Source organism: Felis catus, chromosome B4 (assembly GCF_018350175.1).
Source record: "Felis catus isolate Fca126 chromosome B4, F.catus_Fca126_mat1.0, whole genome shotgun sequence".
In the NCBI taxonomy this organism is placed as follows: domain Eukaryota; kingdom Metazoa; phylum Chordata; class Mammalia; order Carnivora; family Felidae; genus Felis; species Felis catus.
In genome coordinates, this window is record NC_058374.1 from 13,136,891 (window position 1) to 13,152,344 (window position 15,454).

Genomic DNA, 15,454 nt, shown 5'->3' on the forward strand with positions numbered 1-15,454 from the left:
TGCTTGAGATTCTCTCTCTCCCCCTCACTCTCTGCCCCTCCCTCCCTCACTCCATTTCAAAAAGCATTAAATAATAATAATTATTATTTTAAGAGATAGAATTAGAAACCTGCAGGTTGATAAATCAGGACACAGCAAAATTTCTTACATACCACTGAACTCCGCTGGGCTAATACTCTCTCACTTGGACCTGTGTTTAAGTTTGTGCAGATGTCATATAAACTGAACCCTAAGTACTCAATCACAGCGTCGCTTCTTTTTCTGTGGCCGCTGTGTTTATTTTGGAACAGACAGAGCCTGCAGATGTAGGTTTTCCTTCCCCTGCCTCTCAGGCACATGGCAGTCTCTGAACAGGTAAGCACCACGTGGCCCATGGACCTTTACATGAAATGCTCTTAACATCAGTCTTTTTCAGGTGCTGTTTGCTTACTGGTCCTGAGAAATGTTTTGCTGGTAGAATCCTGTTTTAATGATTAGCGTCAGTGCATCCGGTCCTCTATAACAAAGATATTTCCAGGGCCCAAGGGACGGCCCAGGGTAACAGAGCTTTACTGATCTGGTTTCAATTAAATCCTGTTAACGAAAAAATTCTATAGAACAGATGTTTTTTACTAGTCCCGGTTTATGTTTGGATGGTTCTTTATACCAAAGGTAGTGTGACTCAGGCATTTATGTGTGCTGTTTGGCATAAAACATTTTTTTTTTTTAAATCAGTTCACTGATTTGGCAAAAAGTTTAAAATGATCTTTTCCCCCTCTTTTGGTGGGACCCTTCTGAGAGTATCAAAAGGGTTGACAGAAAGTAAAGTGTGAGGTGATTCTCAACATCAGGAAGAGAGACTGGCTATGAGGGTTTTCAGTTAAGGTCCCCTTAGAGAAAAAAAACGAAAAATCAAGTTCTTGTGTACAATGTAGCAATAAGTCTTCTGTGACATTAATACGTAACTGGGGCGCCTGGGAGGCTCAGTCGGCCAAGCGTCCAACTTTGACTCAGGTCATGATCGCAACAGCTTGTGAGTTCGAGCCCCACATCGGGCTCTGTGCCGACAGCTCCGAGCCCAGAGCCTGCTTCGGATTCTGCGTCTCCCTCTCTCTCTGCCCCTTCCCCACTCGCACTCTGTCTCTGTCTCTCTCTCTCTCAAAACTAAATAACACATTAAAAAAAATTAAATTACAATGTAACCATACGATTTGGATATCCTGTTCAGTTGATTAAACGAGGTGTTCCTGCACTGACCTTTTAGAGGAAGAGAATCTTATTTTTTTCTATAATAACCCAAGGCTTTTCCCTTTAAATTTTTAAAACAGGAAATGTCAGTGTTCAGCACTCAAGCCACTGCAGTGTTTCTGATGCAAAAAGTATGGATAAATCACGGAAAACGTGTGTTAGCTGACGAGTGTCCAGGAGGGACGATCAAATGAGAACTTTCTGTTTTTAAACCGTGTTGATCCTTTTCAACCTAATATTTGCCTCTAGAGCTGGCAAGGATAGCAGGTCTTAGGCTATTCGATTGTTTTTAAGCAGAAATGCCAACTCTACATTTCCTGATTGTGGAAGGACATCCATTTTTGTACACACGAAGACACCAGGAAGTGAAGAACGATTATCGTGCTGTGCTAAGGAAAATAATACAAGTGAGAAAATATTATTTTTTGATAAGGCTATTTCCCAAACCTTTAATGAGGGCTCACAAATCTGTCCCCAATATGTTAGACTATGACATAGATTTCTTCCTGCCCCGGACAATACTTCTTATCGATCTCTATGTACCCCAGCCATTTCTTCTCAGCAACGCTCAACCCGACATCTCATGGGAAAGTCCAAGAAGATAAAGTGAGCGTTTCCATTCACAGGAAAGAAAAGGGGAGGCTGGTAAGAATAAGCCCCAGGGGTCTGCTGGGCAAGACTGAGTCCAAAAGCAGAAACAGAAGAGCCTGGGAGGGGCAGGAGGAAGAAGAATTATGATTCCGTGTTGTCCGTATACAGTTCTCCTTCTGGTAAAGTACATTATTAGCACTTTTGACTTCTCCCTTGTCCTTATACTTCAAGGAAACTGCTCCCATAATTTTTAGACGTGTAATATTCATTCCACTGAAATGTAGTTGTGTGTGTTCCCTGACATGTAAATCTACAGAATAGTCACATCGAGAGCAAAACAGCCTTTCAGGAAGTTCGATTCGGTACCCTCTGGCTATGAAAAGGTTACTTTGTCTTTTGTGGGCGACCATTAGTTAAAAAGGTTCTTTAATCCTCTAGATTCTAGAATATCCTAGACTTAAGCCCTGGACCATGCCGCAGTGCTCTGTGCGATCGAAGCGGACCTCTCATTTTATTGATGCTGTTCAGGAAAACATATTCTATTGACGGGTATGTATACAAGTCAAAGCCTTTCAGTTAAATATAATGCACAGAACTTAATGCACAGTCCTGCATGAATTATTATTAATAGACCGAACGTAACTCTACAATACTAAACTTCTCAGACTAGGACACCTAAAACGCCTAATGTTCAGCCGCCAAACTAAATGTGCTCAACGTTAATGCTTTAGGGATTTCCCTGGGTATAGATGGGAAAAGGCACCAACAAGGAATTTAGAATGACCTTCTCTTATTCCAAAACGCCAGGCCACTCTTACACACAGACCGTGGGCCTGCTGCAGATGACAGGTGTTGATCAGGGCACCGCACGTAACAGATCACCTCCACCTTCCGCGACGGGAGGTCTACCCTGGCACATAGAGTGACCTTTGGGATAAGGTGTCTGACCTCTTCCTCCCATGAAGGCTGTTTCTCTCCCCAGACAGCTGGGGACAAACAAACCGAGAGGCAGCACTTTGACAAATGAAGCTAAACCAGGATCCTTTGTTTCTCTGAGCCCCATGAGCTAGCATTCCACAGGCTCATTAAGGGACCATGAATTACTGGGAGGCCAGGCCTACAACTTCCTCCTCCCTGGCAATCCCTGAGGCCAAACGTTCCCAGGATCTGTGGGGTCAGACGACTTCACAGTTCATGTTCCATCCTGTCAGGGTACTCTCAAAAATAAATAATATCTACAGCAGAGTTCGGGGCTGGTCAAAGAAAAGGGGGGAAGAGTATCTTTGGAGAATCGATTGCACCTGGGGTTGTTAAACTATTTTTCAAGGGATCAGAAGTCTTTGTAAGATATAAAGCTGCATTTATCAAAACCCCCAAATTCCAATACCAAATGAAGGGCATAAAAAAGTAACAACTGCAAAAAAAAAACCCCCAAAAAACCAAAACAACAACAACAACAAAAAACAAACATAGTTTCTATATCCTCAAAATGTTTCATTCAACAAATTCACTGAATGGTTACTGGCCACCTATAATGTTTAAGGTCTCCTGCTAAGGCTGTAAAAAAGCCTTAGTTAAAAAAAAAAAAAATTGACTACCTCTGCTTTATAGCAAGAACTTGGGAAGCCTAAACACAAGGGGCCTGGAGGTCTCCTTATGCAAATATTCAAACTGGGCTGAAGGGACTAATTTTAGAATCAGGGGTATGCACACCGCAACCCACCAGCTCTCTGCTGGTTTTTGTATGGCCCACGAGCGAAGAATGGCTTTTATATTCTTTAAACGGTTAGAAAACAAACAATTCAAAAGAACAGTATTTCAGGATACAAGAAAATGTATACAAAATTCAAATTTCCAAGTCTATAAATAAAGTTTTATTGGAACACTGCTATACTCCTTTATTTACCTGTTGTCTATGGCTTCTTTTGCACCTACAAAGGGAGAGCTGAGTAATTACAGCAGAGACTCTATGGCCTGCAAAACCCAAGATTATTTACCATCTGGCCCTTTACAGAAAATGTTGGCTTACCCCCCCACCTTTTTTTTTTTTTTTAACATTTACTTATTTTTGAGAAACAGAGAGAGACAAAGCACAAACAGGGGAGGGGCAGAGAGAGAGGGAGACACAGAATCCTAAGCAGGCTCCAGGCTCTGAGCTGCCAGCACAGAGCCCGACGCGGGGCTTGAACCCACGAACCGCGAGATCATGACCTGAGCTGAAGTCAGACGCTTAACTGACTGAGCCACCCAGGCACCCCAAACTGACCCTTGTTTTAAATCATAAACTAGGTTTTTTGCTTTTGCTGAGATATCGGAATGAGAACATACACCTCAGGCTTTGTTAGAAAGCTTTAGATATGCACATGGAGACCAAAGAGAAAACAGCGAAGGCTTCACAAACCAGGCCGCATGAACTTGACAAATCTAGACAAGTACAGGTAAGCCACCAACTGAAGTAGTTTAGATCAAATCTGCCAAAGCATGAGAAAACATACAAGTCCCATCATGGAGTAGAGTCAGGATTTGTGTTTCTTTAAAAAAAATTTTTTTAATGTTTATCTATTATTTGAGAGAGAGAGAGAGAGAGAGAGAGAGAGAGAGAGAGAGAGAGAGCGAGCGAGCAGGGGAGGGGCACAGAGAGGGAGACACAGAATTTGAAGCAGGCTCCAGGCTCCGAGCTGTCAGCACAGAGCCCAGCGCGGGGCTCGAACTCACGGACCGTGAGATCATGACCTGAGCCGAAGGTGGATGGATACTCAACCAACTGAGCCACTCAGGCACCTCAGATGTTAGAATCTTCTAATAAAGATTTAAAAACAAAAAAAAAATTTTAATGTTTATTTATTTTTGAAAGAGAGAGAGAGAGAGAGACAGAGTGCAAACAGGGGAGGGGCAAAGAGAGAGGGAGATACAGAATCCAAAGCAGGCTCCAGTCTCTGAGCTGTCAGCATAGAGCCCGACGTGGAGCTCAAACTCACAAACTGTGAGACCATGACCTGAGCGAAGTCGGACGCTCAACTGACTGAGCCACCCAGGCGCCCAGTGTTTCTTAATTTTAATACCAATTTTGCTTATTTCCTATTGATGAGTCAGAATGCTATGCCCAGACACTCTGTTTTCTTGTACATTTAGACCTTGGTTCTAAAATATGGGCTATCCCAGACATCTCTCGGGGAGTTCAAGAAAGCAGAATGCCTGGAACAATGTCTGTCTTTGAGCAGACAGTCCCGTTGGTGGATGTCTACAACTCCCTACTCTGAGGGCTCCACTAACGATCATGAGAAAATGAGAGGCGATTCAACCACGCTGGTCAATGGGCAAAGCTTCAGGAAATGAACGGCACTGAGAAGCTGGCAGTTCCACAAGTTAATAACCAGTGCACAGTGTCCCCGGTGGTTAAGTGTTTACATTCTCTCCAATGGAATATCTAGAGAGGGAAGAAAAGTAGAAGTGGGGAACTGAGATGCTTTCATGAAGGAAATCTCCCTATGGGATAGCATTTCGTCCTTTGGAGGAGCAGGAGACTAAAACGGAGAGAGAAAAAAAATGTCCACACTGTGGGATAATCTAAAGCCCTGTTCACACCAGAGTGGTGACTTCAGGCTCTAGGTTCCAGCTGACAAACCTCACTAGTGGCCATGTGTGACAGTGGGTGCTGATCTCTGCTTTAGTGATCTCTAGGCTTTTCATTTAGTACAGAATATCCTCCTTGCTGTTACTATGTTTCCTCTGCCCGATACGTCTGCTTCAATTGACAAGTTGAGAGGTGGCTCTCATCAATATATATATATTTTTTTAATTTTTTAAATAATTTTGTTTAACATTTATTTACTTTTGAGAGAGAGACAGAGCGTGAGCAGGGGAGGGGCAGAGAGAGAGGGAGACACAGAATCCAAAGCAGGCTCCAGGCTCTGAGCTGTCAGCATAGAGCCCGACGTGGAGCTCGAACTCACAAACTGTGAGATCATGACCTGAGCCGAAGTCGGACACTCAACCGACTGAGCCATCCAGGCACTCCTCGTTAATATCTAACATTAAAGCACTGCCCTCCTACAAAGTATAGAAAGAATAGTTTCTTCTAATGAAGATTAACAGAGCACATTAAGAAAACAAATCCTTTTGTAAACTCACCTAGAAAAATCTCCCTTTGCCTCCTGTAGAAGAAAAAATTCAACGTCAATGAAACATTCCCGTACCGTGTTCCAGACTTTTAAATACATTCCATGGTCATGACCACTCCTCTACTGAGTAAGCTCAGCTTACTACTGCTGCTGTCCTATCTGCTATAGGAAGACAATGGGGAAAGGACCATGCATTTGCCACATGAATATGAGACACAAAATTAAACTTTAGAAAGTTATATACAAAGAAAGTGATTCATAACAGCAAAATGCAAGTTTCTACCTCTGGACCCTGGTCTACCTTTTTCTGGATTGAGGATTCCGGATCTGAACATGTGTCTGGGTAGAACTGCTTAGTGTCTTATGTTACTTGTTTTGTATTGTGGGCTCTTTCCTGGTCATCCTAAGGAGGGGCCATGGAACCTTCAAGGAATCTTGAATATAACAGTTGTTTAAGAAATCTTTGTGGAAGAAATAAATGAATGCCGTCCTTCTAATTCATCTTGCCAGCGTTACTAAAACTGTCATTGCCGCCGATTTTCATTAATATCTCTTTTACCCATAAGTGAAAGGCCTGTCCGTTCCTTGTCTTTCCATAGGATGTGCAATGATTCTCTCGGCAGTTAAATCTTGCTATTTACTGGGCTTTCTCCAGAGTGGGGGAGGGCACTAACCCTGAAGAAAAGGGAGTTACTGAACGATCCTTGTTTCCCCCAGGCTCAAGTGATACACACAATTTTCCTTTGCAGAGAGACCCTGTCTTAAAATTCTGGAATGCCAGAAGCCTCTCTCGACTGCCATGGTGTAGCTCCTTCCTATTAGTGTCATAAATAATTAAGATGACAAATAGGTAGTGAATATGGCAGCCTGCTGGGTGTGCTCAATCTTACTCCCGTCTCTACTGCGTATGGCTCTGGGACAGCCAGATGAGGACAGGACAACTCACCTGTAAAATATAGGAGGCTAATTCAAACACCACTTCACTGTCAACATCGATCAGCTCCTAGAGGGACAAACCAAAAAGAAAGGTAAGTTTGGTCCTTTAACAGGATTTCTTTAGGACATCTCCTAAAAAAAGACCCGCTCTCTTTTTTCTCAGCTGTTTCCCAGAATCTCAAACGCTCAGAGAATATCTCTGTGCCGAATTACTTGGCCCTAAATGATTCCCGACATTCTATTCGCAGCTTTTAGCCAGAGGCGGACCCCAGTGGTCCTGGATCTCCCCAGTCACCTCAAAGCTTTAAATCTTGATGAGAAATTAGGGAAATGTTACAAATCTGTGAATCTGATTCATCAGTGGCTAAGGTTACTTGATAACCAATGGTGATTTCTTGGTGAACTTGACTTTGGGACCAGGAATAAGGCTTTATGGAAAAGAAAAAAGTCATAATGAGATTGTGACTCTTTAAATTAAAGTTAAATAAAAATTAAAAATACAGTTTCTCATTACAATGCCCTCATTGCTTTTACGCACTCAACAGTTCGATGCAGCGGCTGGCTACCATGGGGTCAGAGCAGGTACGGACCACTTTCGTCCTTGTAGAAAGTTCTACTGGCCAGCACTGCCACAGAGTCTAAGTTTAAAGATGCTTCTTTCCTATTATTTCTTCCCCTGAATATTTAATCATGATCTAAGGATATGGTCTTAAAAGCGTATAAACCTGTCCTTGGTTTTTGAAAAAAATCTCATATATGTATTTTTCAATATGCATATAGTTCATATCCATTTTCTAAACAGCTTTTTGAGGTGTAACTGATACACAGAAAAAATTGCACATTTAATGCACACAATTTGATGACGTTGGACGTATGCAAACGTTGTGACCCCATCACTATGGTCAAGGTAATAAACATCCGTCGTCTCCAAGCCCAGTCCTCTCTGCTTTCACTGAGAACAGAAATCCAGAAATGTCAAGGGACTCTCCCCAAGTCACAAGGCCTTAGTGGCCGTGAGGAGACCAGAAACAATCCCCCAACCTCTTGTCCAGCAAGGGACCTCCCTGAGTGCGAGAGTGCCCCCGAGTCAACAGGGACTCAGGAGGTATCAGCTGGTGCTTGTCAGAATGGCTACCATTAAAAAGACAAGAAATAGCACGTGTTGGAGAGCAGGTGGAGAAGAGGGAACCCTCGTGCACTGGGGGTGGGGGGGGTGAGCATAAACTGGTACAGCCACTGTGGAAAACAGAATGAAGGTTCCTCAAAAATTTAAAAATAGAACTATCGCAGATCATGTGATCCAGAAATTCCACTTCTGGCGACGGGTCCAAGGGAAATGAAACCAACTCAAAAAGATGTCTGCATGCCTTGTTCGCTGCAACAGCCAGTTATAAACATGGACACAGCCTGTGTCCATCAATGGGTGAATGGATAAAGAAAACGTTGTATAAGCACTGGGCATTGTACGTAAGTGATGAATCACTAAGTTCTGCCCTTGAAACCAGTGTTACACTATATGTTAACTAACTAGAAATTTATTTTATTTATTTGCTAACTAGAATTTAAATAAAATTTTGAAAAAAAAGTGTGGTGTGTGTGTGTGTGTGTGTGTGTGTGTGTGTGTGTGTGATGGAGTATTACTGAGCCATAAAAAAGAATGAAATCTTGCCATTTGTCACAATATAGATAGATCCTGAGGGCATTATGCTAAGTGAGGTAAGTCAGACAGAGAAAGACAAGTACTGAATGATAGTGCTGATACACAGAATGTAAAAGAAAGAAAGAAAATTCAAATTTGTAGATACAGAGAACAGACTGGTTGTTGCCGGCGGTGGAGGGGGGGAAAGGTGAAAGGGGCCAAAAAGTAAAAGCTTTCAGTTTATAAATAAGTCCTGAGGATATAAGGTACAGCATTGTGACTATAGTTATTGTAGATTTGAAGGTTGCTAAGAGGTATAGTTACTGTATATTTGAAGGTTGCTAAGAGAAGCAGATCTTGGAACTTCTCAACACGAGGAAATAAATGTCTATGTGGACGGACGGTAATGTACAAATATCGGGCCATTATGTTGTACACGTGAAACTAATACAATATTATGTGTCAATTACATCTCGACTAAAAAAAGTAAGGACTCGGTGTCAGCCAACATATTCTTGGACCCATATCTATCACTGAAGTTAGCCAAAACTAGAGTTATTTTTCACTCGAATTATAAACCGAACTCTGATTCATGGATTTTCTAATGAGTTTCTTTTGTGGTCCACAACTGGACCCTGGAATTCAAAACAATGCGCTCGAGCAAGCCTGTATCTTTCGAGGGAGGGATATCATTTGGGCTCTTTCAAAAGGCTTAGTGATTTCAAAGACGGATAATAATATTTGCCACCGAACGACCTTACAAGTGTGGGCTAAGAGAACCAAGGAGACCATATGGAAGGATCGGGCACAATAATTCTTTATGCTTAACCAGCTGAGAGAGCTTTACGGCCGCTGTAATTGATATAGACTGTCAGGGTCGGGATACAGAGGAATGTGTGGAATTGCTGTTCTGGGATTACCAGATCCCATCAGAATGTAAATCATTTAACAACGTACAAATGATTTAACAGAAACACTGTCCAGGGTTTCCACGGCGGACCGCTTCCACATGCGCTACGTTCCTTTCCATTCCCACCGACTGACTTCCTGCGCGCTCACGGGCGCTGGCCCCCGCACGGTCTGTGTGCTCTCCTGTCAAACATTTACACCCGTGTTGCAGCTAATGGTCGATGGTGGGCTAATCGTTAACATTCGAGGAGAGGCTTATCTAGCGTGCGACTCAAAACCAGCCATCAGGAACAGCCCTTTTAAGTGTGAACACAAGCTTTCAGTTCATGATGTGACTCAGCCGCTAAATGAAAATGTACCTGTAGGGGGAAGAAGGGTAGAGAAGGCAGAGGAAGGTCTTTCTTTGGCAATCCAGAGGTGCGATCTTTCTGCTCAGGCAGAGAAAATAAACTGAATGAGACCACAGAGAGGGCAGGCGAAAACCACACGCTCTCCTGGGGTGCAGGGTTTTCCCTAGAAGAGGACGACAGGGGAAAGGAGGAGGGCACCTGCCTCACCTACTACTGAATAACGTGTCCGGCTTTCTCTGATCTTTTGAAGAATGCCCCGGAAAGACAAAACGCGACCGCCCGCAGGTGTGCGCGTGTGTGCTCAGAGCAGGGTTGGGGAGGATGGCCCGCTTCCTCCCACTCCGCATTGTTTTATCCCAGGTGACTCAGGAGCTCAAGGAAGAGGCCCGGGGTCATGTATCAGCAGCGTCACGGTTGACAATATTCTCAGAAAGATTTCCATCTGTGGGTCTCCAAGAGTTCCAAGTAAATAGCCCCACGAGAACCCCAGGCGGCAGGCGTGAGGTTCTCCAAAAGTGCCGAGAACTGGAGGACCTCTTCACGACCCCCGTGCTCCAAGGGACTTCGTGGGGGTCCTTACACAACCCCGGATCTTAACGAAAAGCATTCCTCCGTCGTCGGCAATGACAGAAATTCCAACTTTCGCGTGAGATTAATACGCTCAATATAACAGAAAACGTGACTAACAACCATATGGTAGGCTGATAAGATTTCAGGGAGGACGATCCATTGCCAGGTCCATCCAGAACAATCTGCAGGGCTCGCCCGCCACCTACCACCTCTCTCCTCACCACAAAATGGCTGAGGAGTTTGGTTCTTGCCACCCTCCTTAAGATCACTTCTACTCTCACTAGAAAGTTCCAGGTTCTAGTTCCAACCCCCCACCCCCATCAGCTCCGGGACACTGAATAAATCACTGGATCTCCTCCCGTTTCATTTTCCTCCGTAGAAGGGGGCTAATGACTTCTTTTCCAATTATTTTACTGAGTTTGGTGAGGAAATGGAGGGTGATTTAGAAACCCTGAGACACACTGCAAATATCCTGTCTGTCTGTAGGATTTATTGGGGCTCACTGGTGCTTACAATCTGACCCCCACAACGTTGCCTCTGTCCTTCAGCGTTGTTCGGCATTCACGGGAATCTTTAGTAAGACGTATTTTTCTAACGAGGAGAGAACATTATGCAAACGTGTCTCCATGTGTGTGTCTATCACCCAAGTGGTCCCGATGCCACATCCGGCCTCCCTGTGCCTGTGTAAGCACCCGGGCTCATTGCACAACTCATAATGGCTGCATGATGACGCCCCAGGCAAACAGGGGCTGGGGTGCAGGAAGGGACTGACGTGGTCTTGCACAACCGTCTTCCTTAGCCCTTTGCCAGTTTTTCATCAGTCAAGTTCCCTCCTGTTTGGCTAATGACCCACTGGGGTATGGGCCATTCATGCTGGGCCACCGTGCTCTGACTCTGTGGCACAGTGATTCCTTCTGCTTCTGGCCCGTATCGTGACCCCGGGGAGTCTCTCTCTTAGAGGTCACGAGAACCACCAAGATGGTGAGCCAGAGTGAAATTTGTCTCTAGAATTGAAAACGAAAAGTCCCTCTCTGTCCTTCTTTCCTTCCACCCCCTGTCATAGGAACACACACACTAAACCTACCATCGTCAAGTGAAAAGACAAGGAAGGGCTGGGATTCTGTAAGTCTGAGACTAATACTTATGTTGCTTCCTTTGTCCTGTGGGGCCTGACTGCGGGCTTTGTTTCTCTCATCTTCAGACAAGACAATACGATCTGTTCATTAGCAAAGCTCTTTGAAGATCTTGGATAAAGACCACTTACTTCAATTTCAACAAGAGTGATGGTGTTTAGCCCTACATAGCAAAGGCACCCCAAGGATGATTATTTAAATTTTAATAATTTGTGAAGCTCCCAGACCTATGTGGCCAGCTCAGGGAAGAAGGCGGGGCAAGACCAGCAGCCCACATAAAGCAGGAATTTTAAGTTTCTTTAGACATGATCCGCTCTCAGTGGGTACATGTAGGCATCAGACTTGACCATTTCACAGGAGCTATGCAAATCCTTGCTCCCTGGGATTGGAAAGTAACTGATGAAAAACAATTTACTGAGCATTGTGTATGTGCCTAGTTTAGTGACAGTCATGGAAGGTGACCATAAAAACTCACTCTGAAGAATGCTCGTGCCAATTTGTCCTCCAGCCCAAAGAGTCCCACTGCAGCCCACCTTTAGATACAGATGATGGGTTGCTTCTTTGGCGATCACTGGCGGACAAGATAAGGGTTGAGAACAAGCACTTCGGTGTGACAATCATATTTAAGAGTGGATAGTCAATCCCATATTATCAATCGGAATCTTTCTTTTTAAAAAATTAAAAAAGACGCTGACATTGTGTCCTAGCACTTGTAGCCGGCAAGACTTTCAAAAATTATTGTGGTGATGACCTCTTGACAGCAATTTCCCTTCAGCAGTGGAGAGAAGGCAGGATTCTATCCTGCAGCCTGAAGGCGGGGCAAAAGCTGAGATCAGAATCCGCATCCACCCCATCACTCCCATTGGGTATGACAAGTCCACTGTCTCCCATGAGGCTGGTCGATGGGCCTCTTTGGTTTGGCAGAGGAAGCCACATCCAAAGAGGGAGAAGACTGGAAAGAAAGCTTGGCAGGAGAGCTCTGCTTTCCTGCGTGATTTTCCACACAACATCAAGGTAGACTTCCCATGGGAGTTTTCCACAAAAAAAGGCACACATTTATAAGTCAGTTTTATCTATCCCCTGGTCATAAATTTCCTTTCCATCATCCACCTGTAATCGTGGCGACTTAAAACACATGAGAAATGCTGTTGAAGCATGTGGCTATGTGGGGTGTCAGTGACCCCCACTCTGTACCTCCTCCTGTTCCCCTTAAAGTTCACAATTAGAACCCTGCTCTCTCATGACCATATTTTAATCCTCTGCTACTTGGATTGATTCTGACTGTATTTTCCTGCTATTTTTGTAGAGAATAGGGGGACCGTAAAGTGCAAAGCAAAAGGAAGTGAGAGAGAAACCCACAGGGTCAGGCCGTCGGCCTCCCGGTGAAGAAAGAGTGGAAGGCAGGAAGGTGGGGCTCCTAATTTGGGGAAAATGACAAAGAGAACAAAACAAAACAAAACACCTTTCCTCACTTTTCTGCTATTAAAGAGATCAGAGGTTTGTTCTCTGGAGAAGACGCACAGGAAGCTGGAATGAGGTCCACCCAAAGTGCCAGGATTAGAAGGGAATCTGTACCCCAACTGGAGGTGTTTTCTCCCCGATCCTGGAGGTGGGGGACACACCCAGGCAGGAAGTGGAGGACCAGACAGGAAGTAGAGACCAGACAGGAAGTAGAGGATGAGCACTCAGACAGGAAGTGGGAAGATTCTCCCCTGGAGAGAATAAGGAGCCACGAGAAAGGTCTTCCAAACGCTGCCATTCAGGCTTCCTACTCAAAGAACCAGTCTGCCACTGGCTCACTCCACAGGGACATCCACCAGCGGACCACCTCCACCTGGGTGCCTCACTCTTACCTACAGATGGACGGACCACGACCAACAGTCAACTGAAGAAAGTCTCCAATATGAAAGACAGAGACCAAAATAAATACATGGGGGTGCGGGGGCGGGGGAAGAACTAAAAAGAAACAGAAACGTCACAGAATATGCATAATTGACGTTGAAACAAAAGGAGTTCAAAAATAGTAAAGGATAATATAATTAAAATATATATATACATAAAGATCAGATAATATGAAGTCTTAGAAATTAGAAACATAGTATCAAAAGTTAAAAAGCCAATAGAGGCGGGGCACTTGGGTGGCGCAGTCGGTTAAGCATCCGACTTCAGCCAGGTCACGATCTCGCGGTCCGTGAGTTCGAGCCCCGCGTCGGGCTCTGGGCTGATGGCTCGGAGCCTGGAGCCTGTTTCCGATTCTGTGTCTCCCTCTCTCTCTGCCCCTCCCCCGTTCATGCTCTGTCTCTCTCTGTCCCAAAAGTAAATAAACGTTGGAAAAAAAAAATTAAAAAAAAAAAAAGCCAATAGAGGCTCAAGATAATACTGATCAAATCTTCTAGAAAGTAGAATAAAAAGACAGAGATGGAAAATAGGAGCTGCAAGGTATCAAAGCAGGAGGCTCTGCCCAGCATCTAATTAGCAAGAGTTCCACAAGGAGAGCACAGAGAAAAGAGGAGACACCATCAAAAAAATAATACAGAAAAATCTCCCAGAATTAAAGAATACCAGTCTCCAGACTAAAAGTGCCCATCGAATACACAGCATCGTGGATTTACAAGGACCCATTTCAGGGCATAACATCCTAAAATTTCGGAGGAAGAGGAATAAAGAGGCAACCCTAAAAGATACCAGCGGTGATGGTGGGAGAGGGAGAGGGTCCACATACAACGTATAGCCCAGCAGACTTCCCCAGAGCAAACTCTGAAGCAACACCTTTGATATTCTGAGAGATGTGTTCATTTCCATACCCACTCAAACTATCAGTCAGATATAACAGTAGAAGAGAGACTTTCTCAGATACGCAAGGACCCAAACACTGTACTTCCTATATGCACTTTCCCCGGATTTACTGGAGGATGTTCTCCAGTGAAACAGTGGCATGAAAGAAAACACAGGAAGACTTGGGATCCAGGAAACAGAGGACCCACTCCAGAGCTGAGTGGCGAACAGACAGGACGGGTAAGGGGGTCCTGTGCTGGGGGCTGTGGATGAGGCCAGGTCCAGACTGGAGTCAGAGGATGGAAGGTGACAGGGAGGTCCCAGGAAGCAACAGCAAAAACCCAACTCAAGAGAGGAATGGATGAATCACCCGAAGCGCTTGGAAATTAATGTGGGCATGCATCGGGAATCCGGAGGAGCTCTTGGGAAAAAAAATGATGGGTACATAGAAACTAAACAAGTAATAGCAAGGTAGTTATTACCTTTAGGTAAGACAAGTGGTTGTCTAAAAAAGGGAATCACAACCATAGAATGCTACCTGGATTAGTCATAATAATGTAATGCTAACGGCTATAGCTTTTACCCACAACTGTGCTTACCGCCATTTTGGGAAAATGGGGAATGAGAAAGTGTGGGTGGTTGTATACGACACCTTAATCTTCACCTGTCCCAATTGGAATTCAATAAATCCAAAATGGATAAATCAAGGAATAATGCCTCGTGCCAACTTACTTAGACATAGGCAAAAAAAAAAAAAAAAAAAAAACAGAAGGAACGGCTAAAATTGTTGAAGGTGGTGGGCTTTTTTTTCATAATAAGTCTCTTATTTAAAGCCATTCAAAGCCAGTGGGTTGGGCATCCGACTTCAGCTCAGGTCATGATCTCACGGTTTGTGGGTTCGAGCCCCGCGTCGGGCTCTGTGCTGACAGCTCAGAGCCTGGAGCCTGTTTCAGATTCTGTGTCTCCCTCTCTCTCTGCCCCTCCCCTGCTCGTGCTCTATCTGTCTGTCTCTCAAAAATAAGTAAACGTTAAAAAAAATTTTAAAGCCACTTGACTTTAAATTTTTTAACATTTTTTATTTCTTGAGAGACAGAGACAGAATGTGAGTGGGGGAGGGGCAGAGAGAGAGAGAGAGAGAGAGAGAGAGAGAGAGAGGACAGAATCCAAGGCAGGCTCCAGGTTTATTTATCTGAACAACTGAGA

At 44.3% G+C, this 15,454-nt stretch overlaps 1 protein-coding gene across 16 annotated transcripts in view; it reads right to left on the minus strand.

The window, feature by feature from the left end:
• Nucleotides 1–15,454, minus strand: part of FRMD4A (FERM domain containing 4A) — a 659,116-nt gene that overhangs the window by 103,042 nt on the left and 540,620 nt on the right. For all 16 annotated transcript variants that reach the window (XM_045060912.1, XM_045060911.1, XM_023256373.2 and 13 more), the window contains 2 exons: nucleotides 6,886–6,942; nucleotides 5,950–5,972 (listed from right to left, as the gene is read on the minus strand). In XM_045060912.1, coding sequence (XP_044916847.1) covers nucleotides 5,950–5,972; nucleotides 6,886–6,942 — 80 coding nt within the window. The remainder of the gene's footprint in view (nucleotides 1–5,949; nucleotides 5,973–6,885; nucleotides 6,943–15,454) is intronic.